Source organism: Triturus cristatus, chromosome 7, assembly GCF_964204655.1.
Source record: "Triturus cristatus chromosome 7, aTriCri1.1, whole genome shotgun sequence".
NCBI classification, from domain to species: Eukaryota; Metazoa; Chordata; class Amphibia; order Caudata; family Salamandridae; genus Triturus; species Triturus cristatus.
Window position 1 is genome coordinate 597,948,206 of NC_140590.1, and position 16,895 is coordinate 597,965,100.

A 16,895-nucleotide genomic window follows, 5' to 3' on the forward strand; every position below is an offset into this window, starting at 1 on the left:
GCGGACCCTCTGGACATCGGGATTTCGAAAGACCTGGTGGGCCTCTGTATACCTCGGATCTTGCTCTCTCAGCTAGGCTCTGGTCGGGATACTTCGCACTTCTCACCGCCTCGTCTGGGTTGATCGCAGCCTCAGTCGCCCCCGCTTGACCGGAGGGAGCTTACAGGAAATCCTGCTGGTACGCGTTTATGGTCCGTCCAGCTGTGGCAGGAGACCGGGCCTGCAACGCACCGCCGGCGCGTGAGATGAGAAAGTGTCCCTATTCGGGCGCCATTATGTGGTAAATATTCTTTTCACCTAAACTGAATTTCATACGGAATCTTAAAATAAAGTAAAATAGCTCAGAATAACAAGAGGCAGAATCCGTGGTATAAGAGGTTTTCTAAATGGGCTTTATTCCAAAATGGCCGACTCGAGTCGCGGCCTTCAGGTTCCGTCACCACGAGGGTTCAGGAAGTGAAGTACAATACTTTATTGACAAGAAGTAACTTTTATAGGTCATACATTACAATGAAACGAATGCAAAAGGCGTAACAATTGATAAGATAAATGACATGGTAATACGTAATCGAAACTAGGCGTAATAAGGAGCAAAAAGAAACATGATTGGCTCTGATTATCTTACATAGGTGGATCTATAAGATAATCCTTAACATAGATGCGCGCGCAGCAGCATGACGTGTGATTGACGTGCAACTAGGGGGTGAAGGGGACTTGACATTTAGCTCTACATGTGGAGACGAGAAGTCTGGGGGGTCAAGTCAACCTAATCCCAAATCATATCTAACATCCTATGTTTAGAGAACAATGTTATCCACAAGGAAGGACTCTCGGACAGAATCTATTCTATACTGACTGTGTGTGCGTGTACAAGCGTCTAAGTGCCTATATGAGATGCGAGGGGCAGAAAACTTTCCATGGCAACAGGGCTATGAATCACTTGCAGGAGGACGGAAAGGCTGAGTCCTTTGCTTGTGAGCAAAAGGAAATGTTTACCTAAATCACTAGACAGGAATGCATCGGCTGAAGAGCAAAATAGATAATTCGAAGGTGAAATACAGCTTCTTGGCAGGCAGGCGAAAACTGGCCGAGGCAGGCACCGTTAGCTGCACAGGGAGTAGGACAAAGTTCATGGATACAGATGCGGGCTCAAGCTGAAACTGTCAGAGACAGAGAGCAGGGAAAGGCTTTGAGGAAAGAATCGGGCCTACTTGCCTGAACGGTAAAAATGGAATAACTTAGCCATATAAAGTCGGTGGTCTTTCATACTTAGGAATCGAATATCCAGCCCATTGATGGTGGATCTGACAGAGAACATGTCGACGGTAGACACACATATGTTTGCGTCTTGGAAACTGGAACTGGAGGGAACATACATGTACTTGTAACATGCATATAGAACCGTTGGGGTCCAAGATAGGGGACATAACTGATCAGGAAAATCCACATTTCCACACTTGTCCAATGCGTCCATGCAAATCCGCATACAGAATTAGGAAATTATAGCCTATTGTGGTTTATGTACTCCAAACTGGATCTGTCTGTTTATTATTATTTTTATGTATTGTCCATTGTACATAATTGTGATATGTGAGGTTTTGGTTTGTGAAAGTACACAGTGTTTCACTAATTGTTTAATTTTGTATGTGCTTCCTGGTTGGGTCATCCTGTAAACACTTCGGTGTTTTTATATGATATTTGATATAATTCCATCCAGTATAACAAATTCATTTCTGTTATCCTGGTTTTTGTGTGTGTCCTTCGATGTTCTCCATTGTATTAAGTACATACCCAAATAAGTCTGTATGTTTCCCGACAGAACCATTGTTTTTTTGCTTTTAGTTAATGAATCTCACCATGAATTTGTTTTTTAAATGCTTTTATGCCCTGGCGTGGGTGTGTGTGGTGGGTGTGAGTGTAGTTGTGTCTTGAGAGAGTCGGTGTTTGTGGGTGTTGGCTGTGTGTGTGCAAGTGGCTGAGAGAGGGGGTGATTGTGTGCATCTGAGTGTTGTGTTTGTGTTACTTTTTTGTGTGTGGGGGCTATGGGTGCGTACAGGTCTGTGTGTATAGGTATGCTGCTGAGTCTGTTCAGAGTTCCTGAGGAAACTCATGGGGCCATGCAGAGTGTTGCAGCTGTACCACATCACTGCAAAAGAAAAGTTGTTTTTAAAGGAACCCCAGGGGGTCCGGATACCCCAACTGTGTCTCTTTATGTTTTATTTGTATTTTTTTTGGGTGGCTGCAACATTTGTCTTCATGTTGCGGTCAGCCAATCAGGCCTTATGATGTATTTGAACCTTACAGTGATGCGGTAGTACAGAGACAGTACTGCAGCCTAAAATAAGTAGAAAACGTTTAACGTTAACTTTGCAAAAACGACTGTCTCATAAATCATATAAAAACATGCTTTCTGTGTAAAGGTCTAGCTTCTCCTAAATTAATTTGGTTTTATTCTGTTTAGTCGTACTGGCTCTCCTATGAGAAATTGCATGGGAAAATGTGTTTTTGAACCCATCCTTTTTCTCAACCTTTGCTTGACAGATCACACCAAAACTTGCCAGAAAGGTACTGAAGTGGATCAACTTTTTAGGGAAACTTTCCCTAAGATTTGTCAAACTGCCTCAAAGTTATTAGAAAAACAATAGTGGTGACCGCCACTGTATAGTTATACATTTGAATGGGCTTTTGTAGGAAATGGAAAAAGTTAAAATTAAGTTATTCCTAGCTTTAGTTAAAATGTCTTAACATGTGTTTAAAAACCTTTAGATATTCACTGAAAAAAACACAGTTTAGGTGGAGTTAAGTTTGCGAATCGGAAACGAAACACCACAGAAAGTCTCAAGTTATGGTTAGGACCACAATCCACAAATCATACCACAGAAAAGCAAGCTATAACTTATACTTGACCTCACCCTTGATGTGAGAGATCGCATTACGAATGCCGTAAATAGTTTTAGAGATGAGATTGCATATCATTCTATAATCAAAACTATGAAAGAGACAACTATGATTTTAGTATTATTTTTTGTTGAGTGTATTGTTATGTAATACCATTGTAATTGTAGGTGTTGTTATTTATTTTAATAAATTCTGGAAGGACTTAAGCATTTTTTTCACAACTTTGTCCAAGATTCATGCCTCCTGTGACCAATTTACTAATCTTGAAGCCCATGAGGTCCCCGGGACCCGGGGAGGTTTCTATTTATTTTATTGTTGGGGATCCCTTTGGCAGCCACACATTTTCTTGGTGTCCGGGTAGGTTCAGCCCTTCTCCTTTTTCCAATTCTTATTTTACTTTCCCAACATGGTGCTCCATGCACAGTGCTTGGTAACAACAGAAACATTTTCATTACAACCAGCCAATAATAATGCAGTGGATTTGTGAATCATGGCCAGATTTGCAAATCCTCATGTGTAACGGGAGAAAAATGATCCCTTGCACAATGGTGTGCCTCTATTCTTTAATTGTATTTGCAAATCCACTATGGAATCACAAATCTGCTGAGGGCCTGCAGATTAACAGTCCATCATTCTAAAATGTAACCTCTTCATTCCAACACCGGAACATGTCATGATTTCTTGAAAACTCCTACACAAAAAATGTATACCAAATCAAGCAAAGGCACCTCATTGAGTAACATTCTATGTACATGCCAAGTCTGGTGCAATTCCATTCAGCTGTTTTTCTGTATCGAGGAGTAAATTTAATCCACCTCAGCTCCTTCCTATAGATTTTCACTCTGATCCATCAAACACAGGCCAAGGAAAAAGGGGGTGGGGTCCTAAAATAGTCTCAATGGAATTACACCACGTTCGACAAAAATATAGATCTTTTTCAACAAAGTGTACTTTTTGTAATTGGTATAAATCCATTCAGCTCTTTTTGAGAAATTTGTGTTTAAAGAGGTTCGGGTTGGGGCTGAAGGGGTTAAAAAGTCAGGTATAGCTCTACATTCTGAGAATTATTTAAGAAGAATATAAGGGGGCAAGATAAACACCCCCTGGCTCCCAGGGTCATGGGTAGTGGGTTTTTCAATGGGAACCCAACTTGTTTTGCTGGCAACACAATATAGAAATCACACTGTGTCATCCATTACAAGACTTGGGATAATAGTACCTTTTTGAATTGCATTGTAGTGAAGGAATGTTTTTGAATGGTTATAACAGATCACAATATAAATAATTTGTTGGTGATGTTGTACTCATTTTAGGAATTCTGGTGAGTTCTCGGGTGATTTTACGCTGTGAAAATTACTGGTCCAAAACTAGGATTTGATGTCCCATGTTTAAGAGAAAACAGTTTGGTTTTCTCTAATGCTTTTCTCAAAGAGGTTATGGAAATGTGCACCAAAAGCTAAACACTGAACACATTTCTTACAAGGGCACACTATCTTCCTCAGCCATATGAGAACAAAGTCTGATATTCTGAGTAAAACGTTCTTCCAATAGCAGCAGCAGCCTGTCAGTTGATATCCCAGTGTTCTATTGCAGCTTCCCACGGTGGTCTAATGAACAACTGAAGTGCTAACATTCTGTATGTATGACAACATTGATAACACTTGAACACCATCCTGATGGCATCAAAGGTGTAAAACGTAAAGCATTTCCTTTATAAATGAACAAAATGAGAGGGGGTATTTTTTTTCATAGAGTTTATGGTTACTGCTCTAGAAAGCAAATTGAGGAGTATCAATTCTCAAAATCTTCCTCATCCATGTCAGTAATCATTCTGAAATGCCGAGGGGAATATGTACTTCCAACACCAGCAGCGGTCTGTGAGGTAACTCCCTAATAATCAATTGGAGAATCACTACAATGAACAACCATAGCACTAGCATTTTGAGTTCAAAACAAAAGTGAGGCACTCCTGAACGCCATTTGTTGAAATAGGAGCTGTTGAATTTCCTGAGGAGCAGGCTGAAGTAAATGAGCATTGAGATTAGGCCTGTGAGTAATTTTAATTACACCGGAGTAATTTTGGTAATTTCTAAATACTCTTTGACACAGAGTTGCCACCAATTACGTGATTACGAGCTTGCATGATTCAAAGTAGTACTTTGGGGGAAAATAATTTCCTTGTTATGGGGATGGGCATATGGATTACTTCTTCAAACCAAGTCATGGCCCTTGGGACCCCATCCACCCGGGTCAATGCCTTGTTAACTGGGAGGAGGCCTTCTCTTTCAGAGTCATCCTATACCCCGGGTAACCCATCCAGCTAGGCCAAAGCAATTTTTGATTGAGGAGGGTACGTGGGGCCCTTTTCCCCAAGCCATCCTATAGCCACCGGGTACCACACCGCCTAGGGCCCAATGACATGGAGTGTCCCTGAGACACCACCCCCATGGACACTGTGCTGTTCTCTACCCGTGAGAGTGTGAAAAGGTAATAAAAATCTAATTCACTGCCTGCCCTTTCTTAGGCAGGGAATACAGCGTTGCTCCCACCTGGCAAGAGCAGAGAAAAAAGCTGCTCCTGCTTGGCGAGAGCAAAGCAGCATAGCCAGTTCATGCTGCACCCAGGATGAGTGCTAGCTGGGGAGCCAGCAGGGGCAGAGGGGTTCATCAGGCTCCCACTGGTGACCTCCAAAATTAAACAAGCATTGGCATAGCCAATAGGTCTCGCCTTAAAAGTGTTTAGCCATGCAGCACATTATCCTGTTAATAATCCGGCCACACAATTTTATGCCCTATGATGTTTAAGGACGTGCTCCCTGTGTGTCATGGACAGAAACATGCTTTGTAATGTACTGTGGTAACACTGAGCTGCAGAAGTCAGTGAAGACTATCAGTCTATGCAGTTTGACCAGTGGAGATGTCTGTTAAAAAACATATCTTCCACTCATGTGGTAAAATGCAGGCGTGTGCAAATGGTGGCAACACATCATACTGTAAATACACCAGCCGGCACATGTGAAGTATTCTAGAAGAATCCCCCACCAGGGACCTGTCAAGAGCTACCCCCATTGCTTAATGAGCTGACAAGTCACTAGTGGAGCACACTCGGCTCAGCTCCTGAATGAGGTGTGTGCCAAACCATCACATTCAGGGCCCCTGGAACTGTGCGGCAGGGTACGGCCAAATTATGCGGCAGGGTTGACTAAATTAGGTGGCAAGAAATGGCAAATTATGTGCCATCATCCGGCACATTTTCTGATAGGATCAGTTCATTTTTCTGTCTTTTTTTTATACTTGCTAACGCTGTCTTGACATAGGTTGCACCTACTTAGTACCAGTTTAGCACCCAGACCCTGATCATACCTTTAACAAAACCAATACACACAATGTTGGGACTAAAAGGCCGCAGTTTAATAAACAATTCAATTCTCATGTCCCCCTCGCGGGCGGCATGGAATTGATTTTTTCATGTGAGGTGCTGGCGATGAAGTAAGTAATGTTCTTTTAGTCCAAGTTCCTGAACCCTGTAATGGACTGACGTAGCTACTGCCCCTTTAAACACCAATCATCCCTTGCCTTTTTACCCTCAACAGCACATCCACAGCCCCCCACAAACCATTTACAGCAAGGAGATTAAACATGCCACGTTGCCACCCACACAACACCGCACGCAGCTGCGTAATTGGTAATAATGCGTCTCAACGAGGCAGCCTTTTTAGGCCGGGCAACAGAGCAGAATCCAATAAACAGCAAGTGATTTTGCACTACATTAATACAGATAATGCACTAAACTGATATATTCCACCCAGCATCTGTGCAGCGCCAACTATGACTGTGCAGCGCACTGCAGACATTTTTTTGCAGTTTTATAAAGCGCAAACTCGACACGAAGGTATCAGAGCACTTTACATGAGCACCAGATGCATTACAGATGGACGCATTCATTTTTAGGCGCAGGGAGATTGTTATTTGTCCAGAATCACGGGATTTTTTGAGTCTCCAGCCAGACTCGAACCTGGTCCCACAGCTTAAAAGTCGACTGCTCTAGCCGTTAAGCCAGACATTGCCAATGAGTGTGCAACTTGACTTCTCTTAGCGCCTGCCCCACATTCATGTTGGCACCCATCTCCTGAGAGTAAGAATGATAGCAGTTTGCTGTACAAATGTTGTGAACAAGACATGACACCCTGTCACCTAGAATATAACGTTTTGGGCTGAAATGCTGCAATGCTTAATACAACAGTCTGTAACATTAACATCAATTTGCAAGCAGAAAGAGGGTTCCGATTTGAGGGCACTCTAGACATACCATGTGGTGTGAAAGGCGATAGGCTACTGTCAGCAGTGCAGCTGCTGTTTGCAGTGGCACTGTGCCCCCAGAGCGTGAGGTGGCAGTGCACCCTGATTCTTTCTGTCATTTCCTATCCAACTGTCGGGGGAGCAGCCTTTTCCTTGAGTACGGGCTATTGGCATCCTTTCTACCCGCTGTCTGGGTTAAAGGTCACAGGGTACTTGGAATAGGACTAGGAGGCTATGCCCTCTCTTAAGCAGACATAGATATGATGTGCTTCTTGATTTTGCTTTTAAAATCAACCAAAAAAAATTCTAAGTCAGCAGAAAGGAAGTAGAAGGAAAGTAGGCCTGGCGTTAGTGGCAATGCATCGATAAACCCACGGCAGCAGGCGGCACAGTCTATCAGTGTCACATATGCGAGCCATGCACTTTGAAACCATTACGCCGGTCTGCCGTTAGTTAAATAAACGGAAGAAAGAGCAAGTCGTAGCTAAGAGAACTCATAATGTCTGCTGAGCTGAAACAAAGCACAAGTTTTTAGCAAAATCACGTACACAGTTTTAAGACCAAAGAGAGAGTATGTGAGCAGATATAAACAAACATACAACAGCTCACGCCAATAGAAAAACAAACCAGCACGGCCGCGTGGCGACCGCGCTAATTAGAAACATGATCCCGAACAGATGGCGCTCCTGCTCGTAACCGCAAGCCATAGCCCATGTGGGACATGCACCCGCCTTTGCCCAATTGCGTGCTGTCTTTTTGGAAAGACGCACGCAAAGCTCAATAGAAATAATGACGAAAAAAAAACACACGCACTAGCGTGTGAAAAGTCCTGATGGATTCCAAGAGGTTGTTTTCCTAGAGTAGCTCGATCTAAAGAGGCTTAGCTCAAGGATGGGGGGGGGGGGAGGGAGGGGCCTAGCAACGAAGGCGTTAAAGGCCTGTTTACAGAAAGCCAGTTTGTAGAAGACTACAATAAACAAGGTTTGGGCAGCAGGAGGGATGGACTCAAGCTGGACAGTCTAACACAAATAAAGCCAGCAAATGGAAAGCCAAAAAATGGGAGTTTCAACCCACAAAGCCAATGGTAAGCAACTGGCAGAATGCATTCCTAAGTCAGCTTTCTGAATGTCCCCAAGAGGTCTTCAGCAAACTAGACAGTTTTGCTGTCTGGTAGGCTGTGGCCTAAAAAAGAGATACACCAGAACATGTCTTGAAAAGCGATGTCATGATCCCATAACTCTGCCCACTAGTATCCTCCTGTAATTCACCTCTTGTGGCTAAGCTATTTGAAAAGTTGGTTGCCTAAAAACCCTACGCACAACTCACTTCAAACATAAAAGCACCACTTCCTTAAAGTAGAATCAGCCAAGGAAAAAGCAATGAATTTGACCAAGTTTTCTGAAGGTAAACTTACTGTAGACTCCAAACAAGAGAAATTGGAGATGGGGTACTGCAGCTGTCCTTTTGGAATTATCTGTATCTCTGATACAATATACCATAACATTTTGATCATTAAAACAGTTGAAATTGTAGCAGTTGGTCAAACAGCGACCCAGTTACAAAAATCCTTCCAATAACCGGCTCATATTGTGCATATCTGGAACCATCAATGACTCCCACAGGATTACACAAGAATCACCACCTCCTCCAATAATTTCAAATAATAACCCAAAACCTATGACCATTAGCAACTCCGATCTGAAATATCATGCGTTCAATGATGAAAGACACCAAAATTAAATTACCCGAAGATGGAAACTTGGTGTTAAATCCTCCCCCCACCCCTATTGTTTTGCCCAAAAATATGGACTCATTAAAAACTCTAAATTCAACACCAAAAAAACACTGATGGGATAAACACATTGTTCTTTCAAACCTTATCCGATAACTCTGCCTAGAAACTTGGGCTTGTATCGACACTGTCCACAAAGAACACAATCAAGCAAAAGCTCTAAATCATCCTCCAAAATATAAGTTGCAAAACGACCATTTACAAACTTTCATCCTTAAAAAAATGCAGGACAGAGTTGCTTATCATGCTCTATGACCTACTCCCTTGAAAATATCTCAACAAGTTGCAAATGGACCTCAAGCCTCATTGGAAAAATGCTCCAAGCAATTCATCTGCCCATGCGTTAAGGCCCCCACCATCATCAGCTCCACAACAAAAGACAAGGAGTATCAAATTCAAGAACACGACACACCTGCAGATTAAATGAAAATTAATCACCTTGTCCCTCCAAAATACATTTCCCTAACTTTTTCCACCTCACTATGTCTCACTCCTTAGGGCATATTAATACAATCCAACAATGCCATAATATACAGTGCATGAGATGCCCTCTCACAAACTCTGAATTTTTCCTTTTGTAAATGACTCTTAATACGAGCATGTTATAATCTGCTCTATCACTCAAGACAACCAGCACCCCATAGAACCTGGCAGGAAAGTCACAAGAACGCTCTCCACAATGTAAATTCAACCATAACAAGCACTGGCAAAGCCAATAGTTCTAGCATTGGCATGCTACTACAATGGTCACTTTTAGTTCTTCATTGTTTAATGCAAACATCTGCTGTAAAAATAAAAAAAAGAAGACAGGCCGCCACCTACATGTGACCACAATATGTCTAAAATAAAAAAACATCTACAGTGTCAGTTAAACAATATTTATAACAAAGTTAAAATGAAGACAGGTATTAAATCATCTAACTGTGCACCTGAAGAGGAGGGAAAATACATAACAGGTTTTTAAAAGAAAAAAGATAATTAGGGCTCCCGGTTTTATGTTTTTTCTTTCTTTTTTTAACATTTCCATCTGTATTTATTCATATATATTTTTGGGCCATCTTATTGGTATTTATCCATATTTATTTTGTGTTTTGAAAATAAAAATCTTAAGATAGTATATTTCCACATTTTTCAATCTTTTAGATATGCACTCATACATAAATGCCTGTTTCGTTTTAGCAAATTGAGCAGTCATATATAACAAAACACTACACCCACAGGTATATATCAGTGTTAAACAACAAATATATGTTAACATATCCTGTTTTTTCAACTCCCCATGAGGTGTATCTGCTCAGCTTTTGCCTGCAATTCATGAAAGACAGCATGGAGAGTCTCTCACAAAAAAACACACTTTTCAATATTTGTCTGCTTTTAAAAATAAATACAGACAGGAAACACATTGTTTTTGTATGCATTTATCTTTAAAAAAAATAAAAACAGTAAAAACTGAAAACTGGGAGCCTTAAATATACATAAATAAAATGAAAAAAACTTACTTTAAGAAGCTGTCACTGAAAGAAAAGGAACTGTTTTTAAGCAGAAGTGAACAATGTGCACAGTTTTGAGCAGTCACTTGAAGTGAATGGAACCACTTGGAAAAGCTGGCTGACCCACTGCACCAAGCTGTATACTCTGGTGGTCGGAAGCCCGTGGAGGAAATCTGCTTATCAAAAGCCCCTCTTTGTATAGATATTATGTGAGGTGTGTTGGGAAAACAATGATCTAGCTACACATTTAAAGCTGTCTCAAAGGCCAGACCTAACAAAAAAAAAAAAAAGAAAAAATGAAGCTCTGAATTTTAGTACAATCTTGTTAAATCACTCGTACTCAATGTGTTATCTACCATATAACAGCAACATACTCACTATAACTGGCCTTGCCTAAAACCTCCATGGCAACTTTAAGAATATTTTACCAGGAGGTTTCCCTGCTGCAGTAAACAGGATCAGCACACCACAACATTGCCATACAAATAGCCAGGGAGATACAAAGGTGTCACATGTTCATAGGGCAGAGATGTTAGGTAGACCACTGCCCAGCAGGCTGTTCTTGAATTTTACATTCTGCTACTCTGAATGCAACTCCGCCAAAAGAAGTCAATGCATTACCAAAAATCATACAATCATGCAATACTTATCAAAGCTTTCCATGAATGTCCTGAGACAAACCAAACAAGGGATGTCTGAACTTTAAGTCTGCTAAAATTAGACTGCCCCCCCTTTTGTTCCTCTCTCTCATAGGGCGAACCTCCATTCAATAGGCACTAGTGAAAAAACAATAATTGAAAGCAGCAGTATTTGTTAGTCAACTCTTGAAACTATTATGCATAAAACACATTCATGGGCCATTTAATGGGCTAAACTTCTGTCATCCAAGCATCACATCTAGATAAAGCCTTTACTACGCATCACAGTGCCAGAATAGTGCACATTAGACAACTCCTGTCACCATTATACATACAAAATGGATCCAAGGAAAATAGTTGGCCAAGAAGTTGCCATGTCAATGGTCCACTCAGATAAATCCCTTTCCTCTCTTAACCTTAGAAAAACATTAAGCAAGAGACAACTCCTGACACCATCTTAAGCAAGTGGCTCCAAGCCATCTAGTTGGCTAACATTTGCCACCTCAACTGCAAAGCTACATCAAGCTATTGTTGGAGCTCACTCTTCGCCAACATATAGCATACAACCATTGCCCTTCACTTGTACAACAAGGCTCCAATATATATAGCTAGCTCAGTATTTGCCATTGCAACAATACACGTAACCCATCGTCAAATAGCATCAGATACTCCTAAAGGGCTAAGCTGTAAAATGTCACAACTAACCAGAAGCAAAGCCACTTCAGGCGAACAAACGGCAACATTAAATGGCGCACGCACATCAATTCACATAATTACAGTATTCATAACATGATCTAGCAGCTCACTTCCATTTACAAAGTACAATTACAAACATAAAATGTTTAAGACTTCTAAAGGCGTTCTCACTTTCACCTAACCTAAAACAACAAGCCCAGGGAAAATCACTTTCCCAAACCTTCTTTTTATTTGACAGTTTTTGATCCAACACTGCTAGACCCATAAGAGCAACAGAGTCTGTCACAATGAATGAAAATATAGGAATAACTTTCCCAACATTTACGGTGGAAGATGAATTACATAATAAATGAAATGGTGATGCAAGTTAGAGGAACTACTAATCTTCACCCTGCCAGTTCCAAAGCACTGCTATATAGAAAGAATGACGCTCGCTCCCCATTAAGTTACACAAAAACGCTATTTGTAGAATGCTCTCTGAAATGCACTAGTAGCTTTTCATCACTTGCTGTTCATCACTGATATTTCATTTAAGTGCAAGAAGCACGCCCCTCGGGGCAGATAAGCCTCTGATACTAGTGTCCAGCAGAGGTAGGATGCGAGCACCCGCAGAGGAAGGCTCCGCACCAATGGGTAGAGAGGACCGCCCGCACAGGTTGCAAAAATGTTTACAGGGTAGCCCCCTGCCGAGCTCCACGCCCCCTGCAACAAATACGCCCCCGGGGGCCACCCAAGTTTTATACAGCTTCTCATGGACCACCATTCATTCAATGTGTGTCCGTGCGCCTACTGGCAAGCAGTCACTCTCAATAAGCATCAGCACCCACCCCCTTACTGCTCACCTTTGCCAGTATCCCACAACACTCGCTCCAGCTGCGGGAAGGTAAATTCGGGCAGCTCCAGCAGCGTCCCGTACCGCTCCAGGAATGAGCAAACCACTGCGAAATCCAGCAAGGAGTCCGGGCAGGTGTCTTCTTCCATGGGCGCCTGTATCTCCGCCGCTGCCTTCGCTGCCGCCATCTTGGACCTGCTGGGGAATGAGGGGGTGACCAGGCTCGAGCTTCCGGAGGAGCCTGCCGCGATCCCACAATGCACCGAAAGAGGCAGCAGAAGCAGCCCAGGTTGCAGTGACGCTCCTCCCCGACTGCCCTCTCGCTCTCCCTCCCCCTTCCCCCGTTCTAGTCTGGCCTTGTGTGACACGAATATGAAAACAAAAGAGCATAGAGATCTAGTGGTTTGAGAGCGGAGACCGAGTGGAAATAGACAACGGACGACCAGCTGAAGATTTCGTTTGTTGATCTACAAGGTAGCCATCTTGGGAATAAAGCAGGGGTTCAGAAACGAGTCAAACAAGAAAAAATAATTATTTTAAACTAATTTTGGGAACAAATCCAATTCCAAGAGACTGACATATGTTAAATGTTTATACAAAAGCTCGCTAAAGCATTTGATAAGATATTGTATCTTTTAAATTCTACTCTGTTTTATATGAGCAGAAAGCTCAGATGCTTACACTGTATTTTTTGTTAAGCATATGTAAAGTAACATTGAAACTTAGATACATTAATAAGATAATTACTGTAGTTAAACACTGCTCTTCAGACTGTCGCGCGGTCGAATGCGCAGAGATGGGTCCTTGAACGTTTGCCTTCCAGTTAGCCCCATTTCTGTTTCTATGAAGTGGGTGGTTGGCTTTAAAAGGCACAAGAAACTTAAATCACAATTGGCCAGTTAGGAGGGGGCTGTGTTAAAACGTGAACTGTAGCCAACAGCAGCACAGAGGAGGCATGGTCAATTGAACATTGTTTACCTCCTAAGCGTGGGGTTCAAAGAACTATTTAACAAGCAAAAGCAGGTGCGTGCCTCGCGCAGCAGCAGGGGGAGGGGGCCTGCTCGATTACCTTGCAGGAGCGAGCGGCAAGGCGCGATAATTGATACCATATGGCGCTGCCGCTCGCTCCCACAAGGGAATCGCCAGACGTGCACACGTTGCCATTGAAGGCAATGGAACGCGTGCACGTTTTTGGGCGAAAAAGTGAACCAATGGCTAAAGGTCTCATCCTATGCAGCGCATACGCGCTACGTAGGCGAGACCTAAAAATGTGTGGGTGCCACGAGTGACTCTGGGTTTCCATTGGAAAAATGAAAAATGTCTGGCTCCCACTTGCACACAGTATCGGGGCTGGCTGGTGAACCGGCAAGGGATCGGTGGCTCAGATAGAGTACAAATGTGGCCTACTCTGTTTCAAATCTAAACCCCCCAGGGCCCGGGGGTGGTACATTTCTATTTTTTTGGGAGGAGGGAGTGCGACACCCCTCCCAAAGCCCTTTTAGGCTTTAGGGCCCACATCACCTGTAGCCTCTTTTTAATGATTGGGGACCCCCTCCAAGAACTCAGAGCATTTTGTTTACTATGTAGAAAAAACATTTGAATCCTCCATGCCACACAGACTTCTAAATTCCCACAGCTACCCTTCACAGCCATGAGACTTGTGAAAAGCATTCTGGGTCACTGCAAGTGTAGATCCACCAGAATGACCCATGCTTCAAGCTGATCAGCAGCGGGTGAGCTCAGCACTTGAGAATCTTCTGATGCATAACACACGGACTGCTTGTCCTTCTGAGCCCAGGCAGACTCTGGTAAATTCTTTTTACTGCCTTTTGTAGAGCTCCTAGTTAAAGTGTAACAGTATGTTTTCTCCTGAAGTTCCATTATAATCATGGTGTTATTGAAAGAAAGTTTGAATTAGTAAAGAGGCATGAATTGAAGAAGCATCATTTGTAGAGTGTTTGTAAGTGAACAATCCTTCAAATGGATCAGAAGCCAACCTTGCAACTCCAGAGAATCACACATTTCTTGAATCTCATATTTAGGTTGTCCTTGTACATGACTGATGAATCTTACATGTATGTGACAAGGTCAACTAGAAACCCAAAGGACTGATCTGATGAGTTATCATAAATACATGTATTAAATATTTTCTATTGTGTCCTACATTTAAAAAAATACATAAAATTAATTCAAATAAAAAAATAAAAAATGTACTATTTTGGGGGGTTAATAAACATTCTTATTGTCCCCAACTTTTACAATCGGCATGGCTTTTTCTGCAGGATTGGATAAGAGCTGGTACTAAGTATCAGAAAAATAGCTAGCCAACAAGTAAAGTAAGGCCTGATTTTCCAGATTCTATTGGTGTGGAAAGAACTCATTCAGTTGAATTTGAAGTGTATGCAGGAAACTGATATTTCATTGTGGTTGCAAGAATTATTCTATTGAACTGAATTGGAGAAAAGGTATATTTCAGATACATTAATGCCTTAAAAGCATTCATGAATTATGATTTATTTTTTCTTATGGGTTGCCATGTAGTTAATTTATCATTGGTTTATGTATTCTCTTGTGGAACATGGAAATGTGATCACTACTCCTCCTTCCATGCCTGTGCTATTGAGCCTTTATCACTTTAAATTCTTTCTTAGACTTGATGGTTACTTTTAGTGATCAATCTATTATTCTTAGTATTATAAACTAATCAATGTATTGTACCATTCTAGTAATGCTAAGATCAAATGTCCCTAAAAAGAATATGAACTGTGAACAGGGGAGTGTAGAAGGAAAAAGAATAGGACAATGGTTGAAAGTCCAACATAAAACGATAAAAAAGTTTAATGCAATATGTAGTAATTTAGGTAATGAGCTCTTCAAAAATAAGCTTATGATTGGTGTGATTGGTTTGCAAGTTATCCTGTTGACTACTAATGAAATAAACGGTGTTGTATGAATATGGCACTGTGCCTAGAAGGAGAAAATATATCTGTCTTAGTGATGTTAAGATTAAACTTAGAGTCCATGTCCAAGTACACACTAGGTACTAAACTCAAGCAAGCACTCAGTGAGACATTTGTAGATTACATTAGAAAAGGAGGAAGAAGGAAACTGCATGTGCCTGTATGTCTGCACATGTGCCATCGGCATAGAAATAAAAAGTGCAACTTTAAACACAGTCACTGAATAAATTGTCATATTTTACCTAAAAGAGGTCAGAGTACAAAAAACAGATCCTGCAATAACTTCATAGGGCAGAAACTGTGGAGTAGAAGTCTCAGTTCAAGAAGAGACAGATAAAGAATGTGAACAAAGATAGAAGAGAGCAATTTCATAAAAGTCCGAGAAATATCTAAAGAAGAAAGTGAATGACGAAAACCACTGTACTTCAGCAAGCTGACAAGGGCTGATTAGAATGAGCAAGCACAGCAGGTCCTTAGGGAGTCCTTGTGGAAGTTATTGAGGCTGTAGATACAGTTATGAGAGTGAAGAAAACATGACAGGTGATAGGGAGCAGTCCTTTAGATTACTTTGGGCAGGTAACAAAGAAAAGAATTAGGATAGTAGTCAAAAGGAAGCTACAAGTCAGCTGAAGCCTTTTCTAAATAAGAATGCCTTGATGTGGGTTTGAAAAATTGGGTAGGCTGGAGAATGAAAATAAGGGTTGCAATAAGTTAACGATTTTGAAGTGGTAGTAGTAGGATTATCTTGATTAAATAGCTTTGGTGCACTCAGAAACTGGGTGAAAGTTTGTCAACATCTTAACTATGCTAGGGAGAGACTGATGGGTTAGATATGAGAAAACACAGTATTGAGATAAAAAGACCACAATTTCAAATTTTGACATGAGACTTGAGAATGAGTCTTTCATGAGCCAGAGCTAATGATAGAGGTGGATCTGGCAGAAGATTAACATGAACCAGAAAAAATCCAAACATTTCAGTGCCTGTCTTTTCAAGTTGAGAATTTTAATAACTTTATTTCACTGTCTGTGTTGTGAAGAGAGTCATATATGTCTGTTTTAATTCTGACTTTTTTGACAAAACAGGTCTGGTCGAAAGGGCTTGAAGGTGGATCCGTTGATGTGAGTGATGTGAAGGATGTTTACCTGGATTTACTGAAAAAAGGAATATTATTTCCAAGTCAAGAGACAAACGGAGAGATGTCATGTGAAGAGCACATGGTAGGTAGTTATGTTATAGGTACTTTTACAAATACAAAATAGCCCTTGTTGATTGGCAATCTATATATGAG

General features: G+C 41.5%; 1 protein-coding gene across 2 annotated transcripts in view; it reads left to right on the forward strand.

Annotated features, from left to right (window-relative positions):
• Nucleotides 1-16,895, forward strand: part of TOM1L1 (target of myb1 like 1 membrane trafficking protein) — a 665,925-nt gene that overhangs the window by 290,356 nt on the left and 358,674 nt on the right. For both annotated transcript variants that reach the window (XM_085617158.1, XM_085617157.1), the window contains exon 5: nucleotides 16,690-16,824. In XM_085617158.1, the coding sequence (XP_085473284.1) occupies nucleotides 16,690-16,824 (135 nt within the window). The remainder of the gene's footprint in view (nucleotides 1-16,689; nucleotides 16,825-16,895) is intronic.